This window comes from Vicugna pacos, chromosome 16 (genome assembly GCF_048564905.1).
Source record: "Vicugna pacos chromosome 16, VicPac4, whole genome shotgun sequence".
Taxonomy (NCBI): domain Eukaryota; kingdom Metazoa; phylum Chordata; class Mammalia; order Artiodactyla; family Camelidae; genus Vicugna; species Vicugna pacos.
In genome coordinates, this window is record NC_133002.1 from 43,328,733 (window position 1) to 43,355,162 (window position 26,430).

Here is a 26,430-nt window from a genome sequence, read left to right on the forward strand (position 1 = left end):
GCAGCCCAGACCAGCACTTTAAAGATGACTTAGAAGCCACCTGGTCCCTAACCCTGTTCAGATGGAGCCATTGCTTCAGGGACTTTTAGAACAAACACCAAAACAGGACTTGAGTTTCCCCAAAATCTTAGCTGGGCTCATCTCCTGATTTGGGGGCACCTATATTTTTGGTCTCAGTGAAGCAGCTTCTTCAAGCCTCTCCTTTGCTGCTAAGGTTAGTGGAGAAAGGAGTACGGGGATGCACATTTTGCAAGTGCCCAAGCTCTGTAAAATAGGCAAGAGGAGGATGAGAAAGAGACTGGTCCAGCTCCCCAGGTGTCCGACACAAACACCTGATGGCTTGTCAGTCACTCAGCTGGCATTTGTTCGGGGCCGGCTCCTTGCCAGGCATTGGGTCAGGCCCTGGCCTCCCTGAAGCTCAGCCATGGTCTCCCACTTACAAGCTTTCTGCTTCCTTCCAGCCCTCTCTGTGCTCATCTTCATCGCTCTGGCTCTGAACGGCTTTGGTGGGATGTGCATGACGTTCACCTCATTAACAGTAGGTATTGATTTTTTTGAAGAAGATCTCTACCTCAGTCATCTTCTTGTGAATTTAAGGCAGGTTTTATTGGCTTTGATTTCCTTGCCTTCCATTTGCCTGCATCTGCCTGGGCATCCCAAGTAATAGAGGGTTGCTGGTGGTGAAGTTGTGGCAGCAAAGCCAGTCACAGCCTCCTAGTCTGGGGAGGTCCTGCAGGCAGACTTGAAGGCAGCAGAGTGTGGCTCTCAGAGCGACCCATCCCCTGCCTGTTTACTTTGATTTAGGTGCCAAGGAAGTTAGCTCACTAGCCACGTGCCCAGAGAAGACAGGACCAGAGAGAAAAAAAAAAAACTGCTACCCACTTCCTTTTTTCATATTTTCCATGACATCTCTGGCTACCAGTGCATTCTAAATACAAACTTCCCTTGGAATCACCCTGCCTCTAACTATTGCTTTGCCTAGACCTGAATGAAAAACTCCGGGAAACACATAGGCTGCCTCTCTTCTTGGTTTTCTAAATGCCAGGGCATGACAGCCCTTCTGGGGGGGGGATGATTTCTCGAGATGCTGAGCCCCTTCTTATGGTAGCACCAGAACACCCCAAGGTATGCTTCTCATTGAAGTGGGTGAGGCTGCAGGAAGGTCGGGGTTGACAGAAAGTCAATTGAAAGCCAAAAAGTCTTGCCCAGAAGGCAGAAGGGAGCTGTCTGCAGGCTCACCTGGTCAGGCAGGCGTCCATTGGGAAAGAAGTGAGAATGCTAGGCTTTCAGAGATTTCTCTGTCCAACAGGAAAGTCTGGTCTGCCTCAATTTCCCTTTGAGAAAGTTTTTATGATACAATACCTACCATCTCTATTTGCAGTGTGCCCTGGTTTCTGATTTCTTTCTGCTAATGAGTCAGGAGTCATTGCTGTCGAGGGGCCCTCACTTGGCTCTGAGGGAGCCCTGGGGACTTGCTGGTCTTCTTGTAAGGAGCTTGAAGAGGTACTGACATGTCTGTGACCCCTTGCCTGCAGGCTGTGAGCCAGAGGCCAGGCCTGACCCAGAGTCTCTTCTGTTCCCCTTCCATGTGCTTTGCCTTGTTAACTGTCCTGGTGGGAAGGACTGACTGCCTGGGTCTAGGATGGTGGAGTTGGAACACTTAGTGGAGTCTGTGTTAGGTGAGAAAGGCTTAGCACGCGACCACCTATGCTATGTACCCGGGGAGTGGGGGACACACACGTATCTGGTAGCTCTGGTTGCCTTGCCCCTGGTAGTGAGTGTGAAGGAGATTTACTTTGTATTCTTTTGTGCATTAAAAAAATTATTTATTTATTTTTATTTTTTTTTTTTTAATATGGAATGCTTCACGAATTTGCGTGTCATCCTTACACAGGGGCCATGCTAATCTCTGCATCGTTTCTATTTTAGTATATGTGCTGCCTAAGTGAGCACTAAATTTTTATTTTTTTAACCAGGCAGATTTTTAAAAAATGGCTATATCTCCCTCCCTTTTAAATTCCCAGGGGAAAGCAAATGTTGAAACTATAAGAAACATGTTAGAACTGTTAAATATACACAGATTCCACTAAGTTGTATAAATTGTGAAGCAGGAGCCATGGTCCTGTTTGTTCTTTGACACTGTGAACACGACCAACTCTTTCATCAAAATGAAAAACAAAAATCTGGCATCACCCCCATTATTTGAGCCACACTATGCCTATGTCATGGCAGTTCTGAATTTTGGGATAAAAGAAAGAGGAGTTTATGCTCTGAAGTACAGAAAGATGCTTTATTGTAATAAAGGCTAAGACAAGTAGCTAAAAATCATCACCCCATGAATCTCCTTTAAGAAAGTCTTTAAAAGGAGTTCAGAGTTGTTGTCCAAGAAACCTTTAGGGGAGGCTTGTAGGCCCATAAAGATTCTTTTTCTTTTGTTCTTCTGATTATAAAACAAGAAGTTTTTATTTTAAGAAGTCACTGTTTAGTGTAAAATATGGACGGTAAAATTCTGTAAACCAACCTTCATCAGTTTAGAATATAATTCTTCAGTATTTTTTAAAAATCTGCACATACTAATGTTATTCTTTTTAAAAGGAATGCTGTTACAACGTGCCTTTTTCACTTAACAGTGTATCTTCTATTTCTTTCCCTGCCAGTCTTTAGAAAACCTACCTTATTGTTTAAACGCTGGAGGTTGGCCTCATTATTAAACAGTTCCATGTTACTCTGTAGTGCAGACGTGCCATCATTTATTTAACCAGTTTCCTGCTAATGGACTTTTGGGTTGGTTTCCAATTTTTCTGATTTATGATGCTACCAAATTGAACATCCCTGTTTGTGTATTTCTGTAAAATAAATTCCTAGAAGTGGGATTGCTGGGCCCCAGGATCAGCATGGTTTAAATTTTAATATAGACTGTCAAATGGTCTTCCCAAAATGTTATACATGGATACTAGCCTAGCAGCATGTCTGAGAGATTTTTCTCCATGCTCTTTTCAATACCCTGTCATTCATCTTTTAAACAGTAGCCCTTCTGATCTGGGAAAAAAATAATATACTGTGATTTTAAATTTTTTTCTTTAATTATTAGTGAGATGGGGCATCTTTTCACCTCTTTCTGTGATCGTTTGTATTTCTTCTGTGAATTGCTTCTTTGTGTCATTTGTATATTTTTCTATGGGGTTATTTCTCCTTTTTTTCAATTTTAGTGTTTTATAAGAGCTCTTTCATATATAAAAAATCAGTTCTCTTTCTGAGTGAGTAAGGGATCTTACCCTAGGGTTTTTAGGCCTTTAGGTGGTCCGTGAAAAAGCTTCAGGGGGGCTGGCCTTGCTCTTGAGGTCGTAATCAAGCAACTTGTGTGTGTGTGTGTGTGTGTGCGCGCGCCACACAGGTGCGTTTTTCTAGGGGAGGATCCGTTGCTTCCATCAGCCTCTGGTAGGCCTGTATGAAGGCCAGAAGTATAGGAGGAGTGTTCCTGTTAGCTCCTTGCTCTCCCATGGGGAGGTAAAGTCTGCACAGGCCAGGTAGGGACCAGGCAAGAAGACCATCTGGTCATTACCTAAAGCGTTCGGTTAGCAGGGATCTGTTTAAGGGAGGCTGGAGGCTTGTCCTTTCAGGTCCCCACTCCTGGGTCTAGAGCAGAGGTCAGCAAACTGCCACCCCCAGGCCACATCCAGACCACTGCAGTTTTCTGTAAACAAAGTTTTATTGGCACATAGCCGCTCCCACTCATTTCTGTCGTGCAGTGGCAGCAGAGTGAGGTAGTTGTACAGAAACCACATGGCCTACAAAACCTAAAGTAGTTACTCTCTGGCCCTTTACGGAAAAAGCTGGACCACCTTTGGTCCAGAGGTACCAGGACGCTGCTCCCTTCCCTGTCGGAAGGCAGGGCGGCCACCCAGCCCCCACCCCCACTCCCTGCCCAACCCCGCTTCTAGTTACATGGCCTGACTCCCTGAGCACTTTTTCTATCATCTCTTTCCCTCTCCACCACTGTCCCTGGCCTGAGGGACCTCCTCAGGCATTCCTCTGTCCTGTGAGGCCTCAGATAAGGCCTCTGGTGGCCACTCCTTTCCAGAACAGACCCCAAAAGGGGAATGAGAAGCAGGTCAGCGAGGGTGGGGCTGGAGCTCTTGGGCAATGCTCTCGGGCTGGCCGAGGCTTCTGCTGAGCAGAGCTGAATCTCGTCCTGATACAGCCCAGGCCTTGAAAAAGCAGAACTGTCAGGATCGGCTCCGGGAGACGCCAAGCCGGCAGCACAGTGGCACCGTCTGTCTGTGTCTCCCACCCATGTCCTAATTTGGGGGACAAAGGAGTCCTCAGGGTCGCCTTTAGGAGCTTCCTAAATCAAATCTCCTACGACAACTTTGGGGCCATGGATACTCTCTCTGTGATAACCTGGGAGTCTGAGGGGAGTGTGTTGCCAGGGAAACCTTAATTTGGGGACTTTCTGAGCCCCAAGGGGTTTTGTGTTGCATGGACTGTGGTATAAATAAAAATGACCAGGGACTGTGAGCTGTTAGTTACCCCACTGGTGGGGAGGGGGCTCCAAGTCGGCAGAATGCCTTTGCCCCACAGTCCGATAGATGTCTCTGCAGAGCCCGAGAGGGCTGTACTCATGGGTGATCCTGTCCCCTCGAGCAGAGGCTCAGAGGGCGAGGGTGGGTCCTGTGCCAGGTGGGCTGCCCAGAGGCTAGAAATGGGCTTCCCAGTTCCCTGCAGCAGAGAGCCCAGGCAAGTTAACATACTTGGAGGAGGACGGTGCCAGGTCAATGGTGGTGCAGGGCAGACCCCGAGGTGCCAAGCCTCAGCCTCCCCTCTGGACATCTGGACGACAGCACACTCTGGTCTGTTTGCTCAGTGCCTTGCATTTGTACAACTCTTTAACTCGCTTCATTGGCTGGAGGAAAACACCGGCCGGCGGCCGAGGTGGCGTCTCTGGGCCGCCACCCGACGATCCAGGACCTGGGTTGCTTAGAGATGGGAGCAGATGCCGCCAACACTGTGAACATGTCTTTTCCACTTCATTACTCTGACCCTTGTCAGTGTGGGTGGTACGGGGAGTTCTGAGCTGAAACCCTCCCAGAGAAGTGATTACAAAATGTTAGTAGGCTCCTTCATGAGATATTTCTCTATGGGCTTTTCCTGTTTGGTTCATTGAAGTCTTGCTTTGAACCTGAGGAAGAAATGATCCCATGGGAGTTGGGATCAGAGTTTGAAGAGAATGAAATAAATACTCCTTTTCAAACACCTAAGAGAAAGGGAGGGAAAGGATTTGGAGTACAGCAGGGAAGCAGATGCCCCCCAGGGTGTGTGTGTGGGAGTTTAGCATTCGTACTCAGCTAATCTGTTTCTACAGCCAGGAGAGGGTCCCCACAGCATCGCAGGTGCCCCAGGTGCCAGGTGAGCAGGGCTCTCCCAGTGCCTGGGGCCAGCTCTGCCTCTTGGTTTCTGTTCTGTGCCTTGAGAACCCAAAGCAATCAGCTGATCACCCACCGGCCTGGGAAAAATTCACCCGTCAGAGGGTTCTGCCTCGAGAAGTGGCCCCAGCACGTGACATGCTCAGGGGTGGACAGAGCATAGAGTGGGGGCACTGGCAGGGCTGGACCTGGCTGGGAAAGCGAATGAGGTGGCTGGGAGAGTGGAGTCTGTCCTCCCCACCCCTGCAGCAGTGAAGTGGAAAGGTGACCACAAGGACCTTCTTCTGGCAGTGTATGCTTAGAGCTGCCTGGTTGTGGGGGTTTAGAAAATAGCCCAGCTTTGCTAAGTCCACTTGTCCAGACTGGTACCTGGATCCTAGCCTAGGCAGGTTGCACAGAGCTCTGGGTGTGTACACCAGCCACCTGAGGACAAGACTTGCCTCTGGAAGGGGCCTGAGGGCCAGAATGCCAGCCCCAACTAGGGCTGCACATGGCATCTCCCCCAGCGCCAGGGTGTGCCCCCAGCTGGTGGGCTCAGGAGCTCACTGATTTGGAAAGTCAGTGCCAGGTGGCTACACAGTGACCCTTCTGTCCCTGCCTGCCAGCAACCCCAAGGCCTGTTTTGGGGGCCCCTGGGAAGAGAGACATCTTAACAAGGGTCCTCCAAGGAGAACAGCCCATCTTCACCATCCTGGAGCCTAGGCTTCTGGTGATTCTTGTCCAGTAGCTGTGCTCTGTGGCCAGCACTCCAGGGAGGGGCCGTCTGCAGCTGCTGTTTTCCCCTCTGGGAAGGTCATGCAGCCGGAGCCTGTTTACATTGCAGCCGAGGGGCTGAGAGAATGAGTCACCACCGGCTCACGCGGGGATGGCATCCCCATGTGAGCAAGGCCGGCATGGAGAGCCGTTCTGCCTCGCTGAACCCACTCCAGCCCCAGTCCTCCCCGACGCAGCAGAGGTGGTGGTGGGAAGCGCCCAGCACCAGGGGAGGGCTGAGGGTGGGGTGGGCTGCACTCCACCACCTGCAAGTGCAGTTATGAACCCCGAGTCAGGAAGCCGCCTCTGCTGAGTGTTTTCCCCACATCTGTCATTGCAACTCGGCTACAGCTTCCTACTTGGCAGCAGACCTGGTTCTTCCCCCTCCACCCGGCCCTTGAGCCAGCACTGGGGCACTCTGCTCAGTACTCAGCTGTCACTCACTCCATCACCAGGGCTTCTGAGTGGCCATTATATGCAGCTGAGTTCGGGTGGAGGCAGAAGGAGAGAGGAAGGAAGGGCGGGGCGGGGGGATGTGGAGACCAGTGTGAAGGAGACTCAGGCATGAAGATGAAACAGTAGAGTCCATAGCCAAACGCGAATCTACTTGACAGTATGGCCCTGGACCATGTGGAGGTAGGCCAAGAAGGTCAAGGGGCGGGAAGGGGGCAGATATGCCTAAAAGGAGCATCAGAAAGGATGTAAGAAATCTCTAGCAGGGAGAGCAGACAGAATGCTTAATAAGGAACACATAGAGGTATGAGAGGTGAGGGTATACCCTTCAGAGGCTACGTGAGTTTTCCAAGAGGTAGAGTAGCCCAGTGGCTGTGCACATAGTCTTGACCTGCTTTGAATCTCAAATTTGGCCCTTACCAGCTTGGGAGAGTTCCTTGACTTTTCTAATCCTAAAGTTTTGTACCATTAAGTGAGGGTCATAAGTGACACTTACCTGGTAAAGATGTTTTGAGGGTTTTTTGGATAATAATAGCTGCTGTTATAATAATAATGCTATTATATTATTTTAACACATTAACTATGCTACATTATTATATATTATTACTTAATAGGAAATATTATTTTATAGGAAAAAATTGCCTGATTAAGCTACTCCTGGGCACAGCAATGGGGGAAATTTCCTCCTGCAGGCATGACAGCTTTGGGAGGAAGGGAAGGAAGTGGCTTAAAGGATAAAAAGCAGTTAGTATTAATATTAGAAAAATAATCAATGCCCACAGGCATTAATTAAACCTTCTCTTCTGTGCTTGCTGTTTTGTGACTATACATTGACTACAGCCAGGATGTTTATGCTTTGGGCTTCAATGGTCATGGTCATCCTTGACGTTGTTTTGAGAGAGATTTCATCTGACACAAATGCTAGGTAGTCCATAAAAGCTGAAACACACTTTGACTATCTATTTAAACTCTCATATTGAAAACAAAAAAACCCTACCATGAACTAAGAAGTTAAAGAACAAACTAGGAAAACATACCTACAGTATATGAACAAACTGTGATGGTCTGTATATATAAAGAGCCTATACCAAATCAATATGAATATATTAACATCCTCAAAAAAAAGGGACAAATGAGGTATATGCATGACAGATTTTTTAAATTGTAGGAAGAAAGTTCAAAGTCATTAGTAATCAATAAGAGTTTTTTTCCATTTCTTTTTTTTAATCATGGAAAAATTTAAATATACATGGTATTAGAGAGAATAGTACAATGAACCCCATGTACCCATCTTGCAACTTCAGCAGCTGTCAGCTCATGATCAGTCTTGCTTCATTTCTGTCTCCATCCACCATCCAGATTATTGTGAAGCAAATACCAGTCGTTGATACATTTCTTCCATATACACAAAGAAACGGATTTTAAAACAACAGGGGTATTGGTGAAAGTGGCAAATACTAAAAATAATGACAACACACAATAGTGGAGTGGCTACCATGGAAGAGATGCTCTACTATGCTGCTGGTAGGAGTATCAGTTGGTCTAAGTTTTCTGGAAGACAGTTTGGCACAGAGTATCACAAACACTTAAAAATGTGTATTCCCTTTGCCAGGTGATTCTACTTTTGGGAATTCACCTTAAGGAAATGATAGTTATTTGCGTATAAATTTATCTTTAAGAATGTTCATTAAAATGTTATTTGAGGGGGGAGGGTATAGCTCAGTGGTAGTGTATGTTCTTAGCAAGCACAAGGTCCTGGGTTCAGTCTCCAGCACCTTCATTAAAAGTAAATAAATAAGCCTAATTACCTCCCCCCGTCAAAAAATGTTATCTATCATAAAAATTAAAAAGAATCTAAGGTCCAGCATCAGAGAAATAGTTTCATAAATTATAGACCATTCAGATAAGAAAATACCAGACAGTTATTGCAAATTATGTTGAAGATAAATACTAAATTAGAAAATATTTATAATATATCAAGTAAAAAAGAAAAAGTTCATCAAATACTATATAGCATATGATCCCAGTTTGGTTAAAAATTACAGGTATTTATAGGAAAAAGATCGAAGGGAAATACATAAAAATGATAATATGGCTGTGTCAAGGGAATTTTTATTTCATCCTTTATGTGTACTTTGTTCCAGATATTTTACAGTGGACTTGCATTGCTTTTCTAATCAGGAAAGATAATCATAATTTAAAATATGAGTTGTAAATATTGATGAGAAGACTGTGTAATGTGGTTTGCCCTGAGGCTCTGTACTGCCTAGAAATGGCCCTGCTGACCAAAATAACATGTTAGGGAAGAGAATTTTCAGGGTGTTACAAAGAATGTTCCAGGCAGGGAGAGGCAGGGAAGCAAGGATGGCAGCTGGAGGGCGGCTGCCCTGGACCAGGAATGAGGGCAGGGGTCTCATCCAGAGGGAAGTGTAAACTCAGTCTCCTCTCTCAACTTCCCGTTCTTCCCTGTCCTGGATCCAGTTCTGGGGGGAAGACTCCAGAAGGTCAGGTCAGAGTTGCAAGCTGGCCCCAAACCCCTGTTCTGTTGGCCTCTAGCCTGGGTTAGAGTAGAAGGAAAAGGGCTAGCTAGCAAGCTGTCTGCTTTTCAGAACTATCCCTTCACCCTGTGGAATAGCTGGGGACACTCTTTGTACCCAGAGGTGACCGCAGCAACAGAAGTGCTTCCTGGCTTGACTGTGCACCAAGTGGCCTTTTCTACATCAGGCTCTTGTCCTCTGTCTCCTCTTGTGGTTGGGTTCGAAGCCCTTGTTGACTCCTTTCCTCCTTTACGTGCCCTGGCTGGAGTGGCATGTCAGGCTGGAACAGTTTCCATACAAGCAGAACTAATCTTTGGATTCTCCCTGGGGCAGGTAGGGCCCCAGAAATGCCTCCCCAACAAGGCTGCCTCGCTGGGATAGCCAGCATGGCATGGCCCGAATACGTGAGCTCAGGAACCGAGGCATGTCCTCTGAACCACAGCATACCTGGGAGGCAGGTGTACAAAGAGTAAGACTGGGCACCTTTAGTGCTCACCTGAGTGTGCCTGGGCACACATGAGCACATCACGTTTCCTCTGTCTCCTGCTAGGGGAGCTTCCATATGCTTTTTCTCTCCCTCTTACCCTCTCTGAGAAGTCTAAGTGGACAGAGGTTCCACTCTGCGTGAAGGCTGGCAGAAGAGCTCTTTGTATGCTGAGAATTCTTTGGGGAGCCTTGAGAGCCACCCTGGCCTCCTACCATAAGATGGCTTTGTTGGCCAGACACTGTAGATTTACTCATTTTTATTTTCAATCCTAGGATCCCAAAACATCTCAAGTCTCTGATTGATGTTTTTTTATATTTCCCTGTGCTATACAGTATAATCTTGTTTATCTATTCTACAATTTTGAAATCCCATCTATCCCTTCTCACCTTCTGCCCCCTTGGCAACCACAAGTTTATATTCTGTGTCTACGAGTCTATTTCTGTTTCGTATTTATGCTTTGTTTTTTTGTTTTTGTTTTTTAGATTCCACATATGAGCGATCTCATATGGTATTTTTCTTTCTTTTTCTGGCTTACTTCACTGAGAATGACATTCTCCAGGAGCATCATGTTGCTGCAAATGGCGTTATGTTGTTGGTTTTTATGGCTGAATAGTATTCCATTGTATAAATTACCACGTCTTCTTTATCCAGTCATCCGTTGATGGACATTTAGGCTGTTTCCATGTCTTGGCTATCGTAAATAGTGCTGCTATGACATTGGGGTGCAGGTATCATCCTGAAGTAGGGTTCCTTCTGGATATAAGCCCAGGAGTGGGATTCCTGGGTCATATGGTAAGTCTATTCCTAGTCTTTTGAGGAATCTCCATACTGTTTTCCACAGTGGCTGCACCAAACTGCATTCCCACCAGCAGTGTAGGAGGGTCCCCCTTTCTCCACAGCCTCTCCAGCATTTGTCATTTGTGGATTTTTGAATGATGGCCATTCTAACTGGTGTGAGGTGATACCTCATTGTAGTTTTGATTTGCATTTCTCTGATAATTAGTGATATTGAGCATTTTTTCATCTGCTTATTGATCATTTGTATGTCTTCCTTAGAGAATTGCTTGTTCAGGTCTTTTGCCCATCTTTGGATTGGGTTGTTTGGTTGTTTCTTCATATGCAAGTTTTTATGTGGACATATTTTCATTCCTCTTGGGTATATACCTAGGAGTGAAATTTCTGGGTCAGATGGTAACTCTGTATTTAACTATTTGAGGAACTGCCAGACTGTTTTACAGAGTGGCTATGCCCCATTTTACATTCCCACCAGTAATGAAGGAGAGGGTTCTGATTCTTCTGTGTCATCACCAACATTTGTAATTACTTGATTTTTTTTTAAATGATAGCCACCAGGGGTATGGAGTGGTATCTTGTGGTTTTGATCTGCATTTCTCCATCATTAATGATACTGAGTATCTTTCTGTACGCTTTTTGGCCACTTGTTTATCTTCTTTGGGGAAATGTCTTTTCAGATCCTTTGCCCACTTCAAAAATGGTTATCTTCTTATTATTGAGTTGTAAGAGTTATTTATAGATCCCAGATACAAGTCCCTTATCAGATAGATGATTTGTAAAACTTTTCTCTCTTCCGTGCATTGTCATTTCACTTTCTCAGTGGTGTCCTTTGAAGCACAAACGTCATGATGTTTCTTATTCATTAAAAAAAGCTTTTTTAAAATTTCTTTTTTTAGTGGAGGTACTGGGGATTGAACCCAGGACCTCGGGCATGCTAAGCACGCCCTCTACCACTGAGTTATACCCTCCCCCTGCTTACTCATTTTTAACTGTGGTCAAAACAGTCAGAAATGATGAGAGGCAGGTAGGTAAACACGTTCAAACTCTGTTCATCAACAGTGGATCAGCTTGCAGGCAGCCACCACGTGGTCCATGTTTGATAAAACTCCAAAATGATTCCAGACAAATGAGGGAGGGGAACGTAGGTTAGGTCCTTTATAAACAGCTTGAGTTCAGTGAAACAGGTTGGCAGGTCCAGAGAGCGATTCTCAATGCCAGAGACCTCGTGGGTGTGGATGGGAAACCTTCCCAGCACACGGTTCGAGCTCTCCTGAGGTTAGCCAGAGAAGGAAGCCAAGACTGGCTGTTTGGGAGGATGCATTTTGCCCCATGTCTGTTTGAATCCATGCCTGGGTCTGTGTGGAATCTCCGAGGGTTTTAGCACTGCAGCCATGTCTGGTGGGCTCAGGACGAGCTGCTGTGAGAAGGGAAGAGTGGCCTGGCAGGGAAGAGAGTCTGAGCCTTTCTTGCCGTTGGTCTTCTCAGGTGCAAAATGTCAGGTGGGAAGGGAATGCTCTCCTTGCCCCTGGGCATTCAGAAGCAGCAATCCTGAGCCAGCCCCCTCCTCCACGCTGGGGGACTGTAGAATTCTGATTGGCACCTTCCAGAGACCTACCCTTCTCAGAACTGAAAGCAGCTTTTGCTGACATCTGGCCCTTTTGGGACACTGATATTTTTATTTATAAAATTACACTCTCATCCCCAAATAGATTCTTATTTTTAACAGCTTGCTCCCTTTGAGGGATGCCTCAGGCTCCCAGCTTTGCTCGCTGGCATCTCCTTCTAACCCTGCAAAGAGAGAAAGCCCCTGGCCTGTGCCAGGGCAGAGAGGAGGGAGGCTGGCCAGCCAGGGAGTCCACCAGCTCTGTCTTCCCTCGCACAGTCCGAGTTCTGCATTACTCTCCTCCTCTTCCTTTATCAGCCTCAGTATGGGAAGACAAACTTCCAATTAGCAGTGATTTACCCGGACTAATCCCCCTGTGAGTTACAAGGGGAGGAGAGCAGATAAGAAATGGTGCCTGAGGATGCCTTGAATCTCTCTTCCCCTCCTTCATCCATCCCCTGTCCATTCTCTCAGCCAAAGTCTCTCTTGCATCTTGTCTTTCAGCTGCCCAATATGTTTGGTGACCTTCGGTCCACATTTATTGCCTTGATGATTGGATCCTATGCCTCCTCAGCAGTCACCTTCCCAGGAGTCAAGGTGAGGGTGTGTCTGAGCAGAGGCCTCTCCCAAGACTCTTTCAACCCTCTCTGAAGAGGGAAGTAATTGTGGGTGCCCGGGGCCGGCCCCTCCCCCCACCTGCATGGGAGGATGCACCTGGGTACCTCGGAGTAAGAGCTTGGGGAGGGGAGGGGGGATGGAAAATTCAAGCATGTGACTTCAGGCTGCCTCTGCATTTCTGGGCTGGGGGAGAGCCAGTGGAGGGGGTGGGTGTTTGTCGCTGGTCCTGAGTCCAACTCCAGTCCCCCCACCCCCAGATCTGTTGTTGTTGAGCTGTTGCTCTCACTGCCAGAGCACGGCTCTTGGCCAAGTTGGTTCAGCTGTTTCCCTCCCAGGCAGGATTCTGAGCCCGTGGAAGTCACATAGGGTCAGGATGGAGCAAACACCTCACAATCCATCAGTCCCAGTTCCTGCTCTGAATCCTGTTGCTCCTGAAAGGGCTTCTCCCTGCTGTGGCACCAGCCCCAAATAAATCCCTCTTCCTTTGGTACAAGGAGGAGAGGCCATAGAGGAGGAGAAGGAGTCTCAGGCATGGGCCTGCCACCCGGGAATCAAGGTGCTTGGAGGGTCTTGGGCCAGCCATCCTGTGGAATTGAGGGATTTCAGTGTTCTTGGTGCAGAGGAGCCTGCGAGTTCCCCCTTCCTCCTCTTCTCAGTGTCTAACTGCCGGTCCCCTCGCTGGGGAGCTGGCAGCTGTCTGCCACTACTCTGCGATCTCTTGTGCTGGAAATAAATGATTATAACAGGCCCAGCGGCTTCCCACCTGCCTGGCCCAGCACTGAGTCTCTGCCAGGATCACACCCACTTCACCCCCACCACTGCACCATGAGGGTGCAGGCCAGCATCACACCCATTTCACAGAGGAGCAAAGTGAGACATCCAGCTGTTTATTCCTCAGATATTTCTTTGGCATCTACCAGGTGTATGCTTCAAGGCACTAGAGAAACACAGTGGACAAGGCTAGGTTCCTGTTCTCAGGGAGCTGGACAGATAATGAACAAGGAAATGAATCAAGAAGTCAAAAACCTCAGCCACAGCTGTTCACTGTGAGCTGGTGATGTTACAGTGATGGGCGGTCAGGGAGGCCTCTCCAAGGAGATGACAGTAGGTCCAAGCTGGAGGCACGGGGGGATAATAACATGCCAGAGCAAGCTGAGGTTAGTGGAATGCAGGATGTCTGATGTCCAAACACCCAGGCTGACAGGGCTGTGCCTCCCCTCACAGCTCAGTGCAGGGAAAGCAGGACAGCTGGGTGTCCGCTGCCCGTGCCGGCTTCCTTCCACTAACTCTGCCCCCTGCTCCCCTGCCCTGACCCCATTGTGCTTCTCAGGTCATCTATGACTTTGGAGCCTCCTTCATTGTCATCCTCGTGGTCTGGGCCGGCTGCTCTGGGCTGGTTTTCCTCAACTGCTTCTTTAACTGGCCCCTGGAGCCCTTCCCGGGACCTGAGGACATGGACTACACGTAAGTGGACCTGTTGTCTGTCCCCATCCCCACCCCGGCCAGGGGACTGGGCAGCGCTGACGGACATGCTTCTGTGGCCTCCAGGGTGAAGATCAAGTTCAGCTGGCTGGGCTTTGACCACAAGATCACGGGGAAGCAGTTCTACAAACAGGTGACCACGGTGGGGCGCCGCCTCAGCGTGGGCAGCTCCATGCGGAGCGCCAAGGAGCAGGCGGCCCTGCAGGAGGGCCACAAGCTGTGTCTGTCCACCGTCGACCTGGAGGTCAAGTGCCAGCCTGACGCCACAGGTACCTGCCCTCACCTCCCAGGCCTGCCTAGATGTTAGCAGGGGCATCTCCTCCTACACCTACACCCACATCCCCGCAACAAGGAGGGGGTGGCCAGCCCAGGTGGGGAAGTCGCGGCCCCAGCCCCTCACAGGTACCAGCACTGTCTGGGGGCTTTGTGGGTATCGTCTCCTCTCATTCCCACCACTTAACCCCAAAGGGCAGGTGGCACCATCCATGCTGGCTCACAGATTAAGCCTTAGAGAGGGTGAGGGATTCACACAGTGTGTTTCACACAACTGGATAACTCAGCTGCTACCCCCACACCGTCCGCCTCATCCAGCATGGAGTGATTTGGTTGGCAAATCAGGCTTCTGACACTGCGCCCCTGGATAGGGGGTGGGCTATGGGCCGTGCGGTGCCACCCGGTTCTCCCTGAACGCCCGCCTCTCCCCACAGCGGCCCCCTCGTTCATGCACAGTGTGTTCAGCCCCATCCTGCTGCTCAGCCTGGTCACCATGTGCGTCACGCAGCTGCGCCTCATCTTCTATATGGGCGCCATGAACAACATCCTCCAGTTCCTGGTCAGCGGTGACCAAGATGTAGGTAGGTGGCCCTGGGCCCCGGTGTGCAGCCCCGCAGGAGGCCACCCAGAAGTGGTGGTCGCTCCTGCCCACCTGAGGTCAAGCCCGCTGCCTGGCCAGCCGGACGGTGTTCAGCTGGGCTGGGCCAGCAGGGCTGTGAGATGGCAGCATGCAAGGGCCTGATTGTTTGTCAGAGCCATTTCATCACTGCCGGCCCCAACTGTTCTTTCATGTCCCCATCAGTTTCCCGGTTTAGGAGGGAGGAGAGGACTAAAATAACTACTTATGTTAGGGGTGTGGGGTGTGTGTTTTTCGTTGCCTGAGGGGGCGGTTGACGTGTGCGTCTGTAAATGAAAACACTGCACAGAACACGGTACTCCACCTGAGAGCTTGCTGAAAGACGATCAGTCAAGCCCAATGCCAGGAATCCTTCTGGAGACCGCAGGGGCGGCGTGTGGGGAGGCCGGGTGCCGAGGTGGGGGCCGGGCGGCTGCGGCTGGAGACTGGGGCCCTGGGCCTGCTCTGGGATCTGTGCCCTGAACTGGGAAACAGGGCCAGGCGGAGCCTTCCTCGTGTGTGTAATCCAGTCCCGGCTTGTTACTTCTGGTAAACAAAACTGATAACCCACATGCCACTTTTCCAAAAGAAACACAGAAGGGCTTCAGCTGATTAGAGGTTTTGATTTTACAAAGAAAGTCAGTGCTTCCTCGGGGCCTGAGCTGAGTCAGCTTTAGTCATCCCTGAGCGGGACAAACACATTTGGTAAATCCTTTATATTGGCAGTCTCACTGGTGTGCAACTCTTTGGTTGGTTTAATTGTTCTTCTCCAGGAGAGAGATGCCCGAGGCATTGTTAGGAATCAAATACAGTTTTTAAAGAGCGTAAGAAACCCAACCTGAAAAAAAGGAAAACATGACAAAGGAGCACAGATCCCCTTTCAGATACTCTGAAAATGGGTATTTGGATGTGAAGCAATGTGGAGAAACCCTGTCTGTCATTGCAAAAACCCTTGCAAAAACTCGTACCAAACACCGAGATAGGAAAAAAAAAAGCTATTTAGTTTTGTTTAGTCCAGTGTTATTCCCCTAAATTTCTTCCACAGGAACCCTTTGATTATGTAACATTTATTTAAACCTGTGCACCACAGTTTGGGGCAAACTGATCTATCATGTCTATATACTCTGTGTTATAAACCTTCCAGCCCAGAGGGGTGGAGACCCTGACATGTACAGAGAAAGGCCCTCACTCATCCTTGGAAGGCAAATCTCCCTGCTGCTGAGTCATGGCCTTTTACTGAAGTTCTTTGAGAAATCTTTTGCTGCCCAGAAGGCATTTTTTCCAACTGCTTCCCACATGCAAAAAGTCATTTCAAGAAGTAGAGGAAGTTGGGCCAGGAAATTCGGGCCGCAGCTGACGGGCATTGGTTTTTCCCTTGCATAAGCAGTTGTACCTGACGTCACACACACACACACACACACACACAACACACACACACACAGCCATGCCCAGAGGGGTTGCTTCGGGGTCAGGGGGCCGTAGGTGGAGGGAGACCAGCGCTGGCTGGTCAGATACTTTGGCTGTGTGCGGGGTAGGTTGTCCTGCCCTTGGAAGGAACAGGGACCTAGAGGCACAGGTTCTACGAGGCCTTCCACACCGCTTCCACATCATGCCAGGCCTTACTCACCAGCCCACCTGTGACAAGGCACCAGCTGCACATGACTGAGGCCCCAGCAGACAGGAAAACATCAGCAGACACCTGTACAGGGCCTGCTCCCACCTCCACCGGGCACTCTGAGAGTCAGGGCTCAATGGGAAATGGCACATGTGCTGGGCCCAGGGCTAGCTTTCCTCCACGCCCCATCTCTCTAGAACAACCTCTGACATTTGGACTGCTAACCTCCCTCCTTTCTGCTTTTTCCCTTGTGCTTTCTTGATGCAGTGATGGCTACGGGTAAGCAGGGGGCATTATCGGGAAACCGGCAACATCCCCTCCCAGTCAGTCTCCATTCAGCTGAGAAACGCCTCTCCTTGAACTCGAAACATTCCTTTTGGCCAGGACTGTGGGTTGGGGTGGGGCAGTCAACTTTCAGCTTGTATTTGCCTGAAAAATCCTATCATAATTTTAAGGCTCTTTGAAGATTGAAGCCTTTACGTCAGAGCCCCTGTAAGTAATGCCTTCCTGGTATATTTCTAGAGGCAGAAAGCTAGTGGCCAGTCACACACAAAGCCTCAGTCCAGGCATTGGTAATTCTGTGGTTCGCAAGTCATAGAGACTGCCTGGAGCTTCTAGGGGAGGTCATTGTGACATACTGGATTTCATTAGCTGTTTCTTGGAAATAGAAGGGGACTTGGAGAAAAGAGTAGAGTGGCCTGCCCTCTGCTCTGCCTCTGATTTCAGAGGTTAAGGTCTCTGGGCTCCACTCAAAACCCACAGTGACAAGAGGGTTTCTGGGGAAGAATCCAGAAGAGCTCATGGGGTCGCAGGCTCTCTCCAGCGCCTGCCCCAGGCCTCTGCTGGCAGCACCCCCTGACACAGCCCATCTTCCTCCTCAGTTGGCCTCTACACCTCCATCTTTGGTGTGCTACAGCTGCTCTGCCTGCTGACAGCCCCTGTCATTGGCTACATCATGGACTGGAGGCTGAAGGAGTGTGAAGACGCCTCTGAGGAGCCCGAGGAGAAAGACGCCAACCAGTGCGTAGGCAGGGCCCTGGCCCCCAGAGGAAGCAGCCCCTCAGGTCACAGGATGGGGGGGTTAGGTTTTAAAGTCAGCTCTCACTCAGCTCAGCATCATTTTGGTCTGTTGCTTCTCTATGAAAGTTCTTTGGTATAGTGAAGTCTGGGAAGCTGCAAGCTAGAAGAAAGAACGACAGAAACCAGGGGAAGGTCTGTGTGGATGACTGGCTATCAAACCATTCTACTTTGAGGGCCGCACTCAGTACACACCGGTCAGACGTCCTAAAGCAGTCCTGTTTGCCCATAAGATCTACTCCACTCGGTGTGAGTAGTAAACTGCTATAACCTTCATATGTGTTAATAGGTTTGTTTGTGATTGTGAGAATTAAACAAGGGACCGGAGCCCTACTTTACAGAAGGGTTGGGCTCTGAGATCAGAGGATGAGTTATATGCTATCTTCTCTGGCTCCACCTTAATATAATAAGCTACTCTTTATTGATTCAGGCCCTGTGCCAAGCACTTAATGCACCATATCTCAGGTAAGCCTCACAACACCTTGATGAGTTATACCCATTTCACAGATGAGGGACCTGAAGCTGGGTGTTTGAGTGGCTTGCCTGAGGTCACATACTGAGGAAGTGGTGGGCCTGGGCCTCCCTGCACACCTCCAAGCACTTGGCATTCATTCTTGGATGTCATATAATTGTCTGTGGGTTGTCCGTGTGGGTGGTGAGACTCGAATTGGGAATAGTGAATTCACAAGGAAATAATTACAGAGAATGCTCTGTTATCTAGGTCAGGTCCTGCAGCCAGCAGGCTGTTTGTGCCCGTTCCAGTTCCATCTCTGCATACTCTTTCTCCTTCACCCCTTCCTGCCTCCCAAGGGGAAATCCACTCTCTCCCTTGTTTGGCTTCTTATCTGGCTTAGTGTCAGCTCCCTGCAGGGTTTGGGTGAAGTTAAAGCCAATATTGAAGGAGGCTTTGTCACCTCCTGACCTGGGCATACTCTCCTCCCGCCTCTCCATCGTCTGACCTCAGTCTTCACTAAAGCTGTGCAGCGTATCTGACCTCTCTGCTGAAGTTCACACTCAGCGCTCAGTCCACAGGGTGCAGGGGTGTGTCCCTCGTGCTGGTCTAGCCCCCACAGACCCTAACACGTGCTTGGGGGTGGTCTTTGAGTCTTGTGTTGACCACAGGCTGTGATTCCCAGGGCCTGACTCCTGGGAGAGCCTATTCTCCAGGGAGCCTCCAGCTCCTGTGTGTATGTTTCCACAGAGGCGAGAAGAAACAGAAGCGGGACCGGCAGATCCAGAAGATCACCAATGCTACGCGGGCCTTTGCCTTCACAAACCTGCTGCTCGTGGGCTTTGGGGTGACCTGCCTCATTCCCAACCTGCCTCTACAGGTGGGTGTGGGGTGAGGGAGCGGCCAGGTTGGTTTGGGATAATGAGGCTGAAAGGTGTGTGATATGTCATTGGGAGCCATCAGCAAAGAGAGCGGTGACTTTTCATTCATTTAATTCAATCAACCCACCAGCCAACCAGCCCGCCATGATTTGCTAAGGGCCCCTTACCTGCCTGGCTCTGTGCACGGTGCTGGGAGTGAGCTGTAAGTGAAACTCAGGTTGCCTTTTCCAGAAGACTCTTCTCTGTGAAAAGTATATCATTCCTCTTGGTCTTTGGGCATCTTGCATGCCACAAATACCATCATCTTACCGTTTGTGGAACCATGGGGTGTGGTTGTGTGGCTGCTTGTTTTGCATTTGCTCCAGCAGCTGGAATCTGATGTCCAAAGAGGTCTGGCCAATCAGTGGTGTTGGTGGGAACATCCGCTCCTCTGGTACAGGAGTGCCGCAAGGAAAAGACGATTGCTTGGCATCTGGGTTCAAAAGTTCAGTTCCTCTGCACAAGATTTCCAAATGCTTTTGGAACCTGACTTCTGGCAGAGAGTTCGAGAAAGGTAGATTTTGTTACCTGCCTGGTTCCACCCTTAGGTCCATGAACGTGTTCCAATTCCAATCCCCAAGTTTATGAACTTCGAAGGGATACAGGTGATGGCATTGCTTCCAGATGCGTGTAGCCCAAGTCCAGATGGTATCTTGGGCCAGGTCCAGGAGGAAAGCAAGAGTCCCTTCCTTTCTACAAGTGGTCACATGTAGAAGTATGTTGAACAACCAGGTGTGCACCACCCACCGGTGCTAGCATGTGTATGTGCCAATGTTGTGTGTACAGCAGAGGAAACCAATGGAGACTCATGCCAGTTCCAGATGGGAGTATTGTTGCATCTCTGGTGCCCTCCCAGCCTGGTGGTGACCCTCTCTGCAAGACCAGCTGACCCTTGTCCTGACCTCCTTGTCCAATCAAAGGGCAATGCTCGGTGGGGAGGGTATAGCTCAAGTGGTAGAGTGCATGCTTAGCATACATGAGGTCCTGGGTTCAATTCCCAGTACCTCTTCTAAAAATAAGTAAGTAAAACCGCCCCAATAAATAAAGTTAAAAAAAAAAAGGGCAGTGCTCAGTGAGGACAGTCATCTGCTTTTTGTTTTATTTAGTTCTTATTGAAAGACAAGTTGTAAGTCAGCAAGGCATTTGGAGCAGAAAGGGGGAGCCTCCGCAAGTATGCGTGCACATTCGTGCAGTACCCTTCTGCAGCACTGCAGGGTAGCCCCCACCTCCACTGCCCACATTCCCGGAAACAGGGCTTGGCTGCTGAGCCCAACGGCAGGGCTGTGTGCAAAGAGCAAACAAGGGTTCTGGTGGCAAAGTGGACAGCTCCTGGCTCTCAGGAATCGTTAACAAGTACTTCTCAGAGCTTATTAAGCCTGCTGGCAGTGACCTTTCCTTAAGAAAGCAGAGCTAGAGGGGAGGACAGCCATCTGCCCGTGGGGCTGGGTGACCAGGCAGGGAGAACTCTGGGCACAGTTGTCAGGTCCACAAAGGCAGAGGTCGTGATCAGTGACCAACTTAGTGCTATATGAACTAAGTGTATACATATATACACTTAACAACAGACTCCAGATGGGGTCAGGGCAGCGGTGAGGGGAGCCCTGATTTTTAGTGTTTGCCAGTTTCCGTGGTGTACGTGCTCTCAATCATGGCTGATCTCAACCAATGTTGAAAAGAGATACAGTAACACCATCAGGTAATATTCACAATAGACCTCTGAAACCTTAGGAGCATGGATAATAGCAAAACAAAATAATTAGGATGTGATGGGTTTTGAGTATTCATTAACTTTGTTTTTAAGGTACAATGGACCCTTGAATAGCACAGGTTTGAACTGGGTTGGTTTTTTCCAGTGGTAAATCCTACAGTACTACATGGTCCGTGGTTGGTTGAGTCCTTGGATGCAGTTACAGTGGAGGGTCGGTGCCCCTAACCCCACATGTTGTTCAAGGGTCAACTGTAATTTGTTTAATTGTATGTTTATTAGTTTGTTAGTTGTGACTGTGTTTAACAACTGGGTCTCAGAATTCTTGATAGTTCAGGAATTGGCCCTGGAGGGCTGGTCCAGCTGACTCTGGGATGCCGGTCCTCCTATTGCTCAGGACCCCAGGAGCTGTGGGGCGGGAGACAATGTGAGGCCCTCCGTGTCTTCTGCTCACACACTGCTCTCCCTCCCTCAGATTCTCTCCTTCATCCTGCACACGATCGTACGAGGATTCATCCACTCTGCCGTCGGGGGCCTGTATGCTGCCGTGTAAGTCCTGGGAGCTGTGGTGGCCTGGTGGCTGAGAGTAAGGGAGTGACCTGAGGGAGGTTCCTGGTGGGACTGAGGTCCTGAGGAGGGCCGTCTTGCCCACTTGGGGTTATCCTGTTGCCTCAGGAGACTGGTGCCAGGGCTTCTGTTGGGTATATCAGGGGAAGGCCATACCTGTCGAGAATGTGTCAGTGGGTAGACAGTTGGGTGCCCACAAGCCCTGGCATTTAACACGAAGTCAGTCCCCTGGCCAGGGTCAATGCCCCATATAGCTTGTTATTGCCCCGGAGGCCACTGCTCAGCTGAGTCCTGGGGATGCCCCTGGCTGCTCATGCGAAAGGCAGGGGTGGGGTCTGGCCACCTACAGCTAATTGATGACCTTCAAGTGGCCTTCAGCAGCAGCAGTGACACAGATAACTGAGCCCAGAACTTACCTGACAGATTCTACCCAGGGCCTTTAAGGGCCTGGTTCTGGCCATAGCCTTCTCAGGCCTTGGCTATAATGAAACCTGCCCCCTTTTCCCAGAAGCACACATGCCTAAGGAACCACATTGTTCCCCCTTCTCTGGCCAGTACTTGGCTCAAAAACTGGAACCCAAACACCATCCACTGCTTCTTTCTGACCAGAGACCAGCCCGACCCTCGCTAGGAGCCTCTTCCTGCCTCTGGGGCCACCATGCCTGACAGTTGCTAAGATTTTGCCAGAACTCCCTCTCCCTCCCAGCAGTATCCCATGAGGGTCATTCTAGGTCTGTGTACACCCCCTCCCCGCCCCAGGCCTGGAGGAAGTTGCGGCTGCCCTGGCAGAGTCTGAGGGAGTCGGCAGAGAGCTGTGATGCTGTGTTTCCGTGATTACACAACGCTCCTCTGGATGAGGGTGCAGCCGAGCCAGGCCCAGCCTCCAACCTGCTCCTTGGGCCAGCTTCCCAAGCCAGACTCCTGGCACTGCATTTTCCACTCAGTTGGGCCAGACACCCATGGGCTCCGGGGCACACCTAGGCAGGTTGGGGTCCTCCCCGGAGTCTGGGGCCTCGGGCTGGTCCAAAAGAGAAACTCACTTTGCAGAACTGCTCAGCCGAAAGTAATCCAGGGATGGCGCCTACTGTTCTCTGAGGCTGAGGAGCATTTGGGAAGCCGAAGAGTGGCCCCTGTGGTGACACGTTCTCTTCTGCCCTGGCAGGTACCCCTCCACACAGTTTGGCAGCCTCACAGGCCTGCAGTCCCTGATCAGTGCACTCTTTGCTCTCCTGCAGCAGCCCCTGTTTCTGGCTATGATGGGTCCCCTCCAAGGAGACCCTCTGTGGGTAAGAAGGGTTGGGGGGCATTGGGTTATGGGCATCTACCCTACTCTGCTGACTGGGATCTGGGAGCCCACTCAGGGGCTTTCAGAACCCCGGGGACAGGCAATTTGGAACTTTGGTTAGGATTGGTTCAGGGACCCTTTGAGAAGGGGCAGGAGGGGCAGGAGGAGGATAGTGTTCTTTCTGGACCTGATTTTGAGGCAGATAGAACCGAGTTGCTGTCCCTGCTCCTCCAGCCAAGGGCCAAGATTCTTAACCAGGTGCTATAAGTTTGTCCCAATCCCCCCACCCCGACCCTGCCTACTAGAGATTCAGATCAGCACGTTTGAGTGGCCTGTGGATAATGGGAATTCTGATGCTGGAATGTGGAGCGGCAGGGCCTTGGATCTCTTGAAATCTCTTGTTTGTTTTTCCTCTCCTCTCTTGGGACCTTCTCCCTGTTCCCAAACATGAGTGTGAGGAAGGGTCTGGAGCAGGGCTCTGCAGAGACCACAGCCCCCATCTGGTCCCTCATCCCTTGTGATGGCAACTCCCATCCCTGCCTCCGCAGGTGAATGTGGGGCTGCTTGTCCTGAGCATGCTGGGCTTCTGCCTCCCCCTCTACCTCATCTGCTACCGGCGCCAGCTGGAGAGGCAGCTGCAGCAGAAGAGGGAGGACGACAAGCTTTTCCTCAAGCTCAACGGCTCATCCAACCGGGAGGCTTTTGTGTAGCCCCTGCCACCTTGGAACTGTGGCCTCCCGCCCTTGCTTCATGACTCACCAATGTCCTCCTCCTCACCCTAGAGGACCTCCACGCACCCCCAGGATCCTCTCCTTCACCGTGTTGGAGTCCACACTCCTTCTCAGGCCCTGGTTCTGCCTCGGAGCCCTGCGGTGGAAGGACGGGTGAGGGCCCGGACAGGTGATGTTCCCACTGCCGGAAGCAGAGGCACCCTGGACGTTGCTCTCCACCTTCGAGGGGCCCTGGAGCATGGGCTCCAGGAGGAGCCAGGAGGACCCCGGCAGGCAGGCTCTCTCCCCTAAGTGTCTGGATTCTGCCTCTTGCCAAAGTAGAGGGGCCTGCCATCCACTGCCCACCACCTGCCCCTCGGCTGCATGTCCACCGACCACGCCTGCCTGAGGACAAAGGCTTGCACTGTCTGCACCCCCTCGCCTGGCCCCTCACCTCCTCCCCTGGCCAGTCTGAGCTGCCTGAGGAAGGAAGGACCCGCTTCCTGTTGGTGCTAACTCCTTTGTGATTCCAGCCCCCTGTGGCCTGTCCGTGGCCTGTCCTCCTGTTCGAGGCCTGTGGAGAAACTCCACTGGCTTAAAGCCTGGAGAGGGGATGGAGGGCTGGAAGGTCTCATGTGGCTCAGGAGCCGGGGACAACGCCGAGCAGCAGCCTCTTCCCTCCTCCCTCAGGGCCTGATCTGGGAGCACAAAGCCACTGCTGTCCTCTGTCAAGTCTGTGACCTGAAGGGAATTTGAGGGGCACCAGCAGGGCACACATGCGCGTGCGCACGCACACACACGTACACATACATGTGCACGCACACACACACACACCTGTTTTTGTTGGGGTGGGGGTGGCTGACAGACATAGAGGTCCAGGCCTGGGTGGGGAGGTGAATTTGTGAGAGGCCTGGAATTTGTGTAGTGTGGGCTGCGTGTATGCGTGCTGTGAGTGAGAGATGTGTGCGGGGTGGCAGTAGGTTGTGAGCTCTAGGTGTCTGCCCTTACCCTCCCAGAGTAGCACCCAGGAGCCAGCCTGGCCCAGGGCGGGGAGTGTGTCCCGGGCTGCAGGGTCGCAGCGCCCTCTGCTGGCAGACTCTCCCAGGGCCCTGGAGCTGTTTACCGGGGAGAGGCCACCCTTCCTCTGCCAGGCGGGCCTGGCTTCCCGACCCACTCACCTTGACTGCCCTCAGAAATGTGTCTGAGACTTCCTGGGAGCTCTGAGAAGGGTGGGTTGATTTTTAGGTTAATTGTTTTGTTTTGTTTTAAGTTTTATCAGACTCCTTTTTATAAAGCAATAAATCCATTTTCCTCCTTGTAAGGGATGCCCCTTCTAGCATATCAGTTAATGAATACATGTGCCTGTTTTGAGCTTGAGAAGAAAAGGCAAGACAAGACTTTCTTCTCCTGACTGGCCCAGTGGTACCCAGCTTCTCACCATCTCTCGGTGTGATTGCTGTCTTGGGAGGGGCAGTGGGCCAGGAAAAGACCTTCCTCCCCCACCTCACCCCACTCCCCAAGCAAACTGGGCCTGTGGGGACACCTTAGAAGTGTGGTCACCCCTTCTCTGCTGCCTATCCCAGCCACACAGGCTAATCCTGACCCCCTTTCATCCCTGCTCAGATGTCCTCACCAGTCAGCTACCCTGAGGGTTCCTCCTGAGTTCAGGACACAGAGTGACCCCAGGAGAGCCTCAGGCTCAAAGAGAACAGAGCCAACTGTGGTGGGAGGAGTGGGCGGACAACAGGAAGGGGCAGACCCAGGCCCCAACCCCATCTTGGCCGTCACAGTCCAGTCCCTTGAACGCACGTCATCACTCTAGGCTTCATAAGCAAATACTTGTTTTAAAAAGGGAGAATGAGATCCATGTTTCCCAAAACATTCCTCAGAATGCTAGTTCTGGGAGATGTTAATGTTATTTTAATTCTTAAAAGTTTTATAGTCAAATTTGGGAAATGCTGAGATAAGGTCAAGTGAGTTCAGTGCTAGTGGACTGTGTGGCTCTCCAGGCAGGCGTGGTGTGCAGCTGTGGAATGATTTTAACAATCAGCCTCCTCTATGTGTGGCCCAGGGACCACCTGTGGCAGGAGCTTCTGGCAGCTTGTTAACAATGTAGCCTCTGACCTCATGGGAATCTAGAGTCTCCACTTTGCTAAGCCCCACCTGGTGGTTCTGGTGGCTCCCCCAATGTTTGAGACCCACTGACAAAGGGGAGTGCAGCTGGGGAGGTACTGATTGGCAAGGGCCCTTCCAGCTGGGAAGATGTATTGAGGTTGTGGTGCCCAGACCCCGCCAAGGGAGAAGCTGCAGCCTCTTTCCCCTGTCCACCCTCAGGACGTGTGCACTTTGTGGGAAGAAGCAGGCATTGAGAAACCAGGGTTCAGGGTGGAAGGTAGTCTAGGGCCAAATAGTGCGTGGCACTGTTAGAAGCATGAAAATGGGAGCAGGGTACCAGGTGGGTTGGGTGCCACATGCACCCCTAGTCCCATGTTGGTCATTTTGCCCTGACTGTACAGGGTGGATGGGTTACATATTTTCCTGTTGCTGTTGAATCATGCTGACAATTCAGGGGTTAAATAGATTACTATCTTCCCTACTTTACAGCTAGGAAAATTGAGGCCCAGGGAAGTGGAGTAACTCGTTCAAGGTTAGAGCTGGGACTCACATTCACATATGTTCTTTTTTTTTTTTTTTCATATATGGTTCCTAAGTCACTGAAGCAGCCAAGACCCTGTAGACCAGGACATTCCATTCAGAGTGGCAGGCCCAGGGGCCACCAGGCCTTGAGATCAGGGTGAAACAGCCTGAGGATGAGAAACAAACATAGGCATGGTCTCCGTGTCTTGGAGCCAAGAGCTTCCTTGGAGAGAGTTAGGTGAGCTCTACTTAGTAGAGTCATCTTGGTCCTAGAGGCTGATGGTAACGTCGGGGAGCAAGTCTCTGGTCATTCCAGCCTCAAAGGTTTGCCCTGTGTTGGGGAGGCGACCACTGGCTGATCGAAGGCAGTGGGCACCATGTGGCCTCAGCCCTCTGTCTTCCCCCTCGTCCTCCAGGCTCCTG

The 26,430-nt window shown here is 50.5% G+C and overlaps 1 protein-coding gene and 1 non-coding gene across 3 annotated transcripts in view; one reads left to right on the top strand and one right to left on the bottom strand.

The window, feature by feature from the left end:
• The window catches only part of SLC43A2 (solute carrier family 43 member 2), a 36,375-nt gene extending 11,684 nt beyond the window's left edge, over positions 1-24,691 (top strand). For both annotated transcript variants that reach the window (XM_031685384.2, XM_031685383.2), the window contains exons 5-14: positions 462-538; positions 12,556-12,648; positions 14,000-14,133; positions 14,218-14,420; positions 14,859-15,005; positions 17,537-17,675; positions 18,934-19,063; positions 21,284-21,357; positions 22,538-22,661; positions 23,209-24,691. In XM_031685384.2, the coding sequence (XP_031541244.1) occupies positions 462-538; positions 12,556-12,648; positions 14,000-14,133; positions 14,218-14,420; positions 14,859-15,005; positions 17,537-17,675; positions 18,934-19,063; positions 21,284-21,357; positions 22,538-22,661; positions 23,209-23,370 (1,283 nt within the window). In that variant the 3' untranslated portion in view covers positions 23,371-24,691. The remainder of the gene's footprint in view (positions 1-461; positions 539-12,555; positions 12,649-13,999; positions 14,134-14,217; positions 14,421-14,858; positions 15,006-17,536; positions 17,676-18,933; positions 19,064-21,283; positions 21,358-22,537; positions 22,662-23,208) is intronic.
• On the bottom strand, positions 1,850-1,953 carry LOC116283755 (U6 spliceosomal RNA). The gene has a single exon (XR_004193465.2). It is a non-coding gene; the product is annotated as a U6 spliceosomal RNA (small nuclear RNA).
• Positions 24,692-26,430: the final 1,739 nt, after the last annotated feature.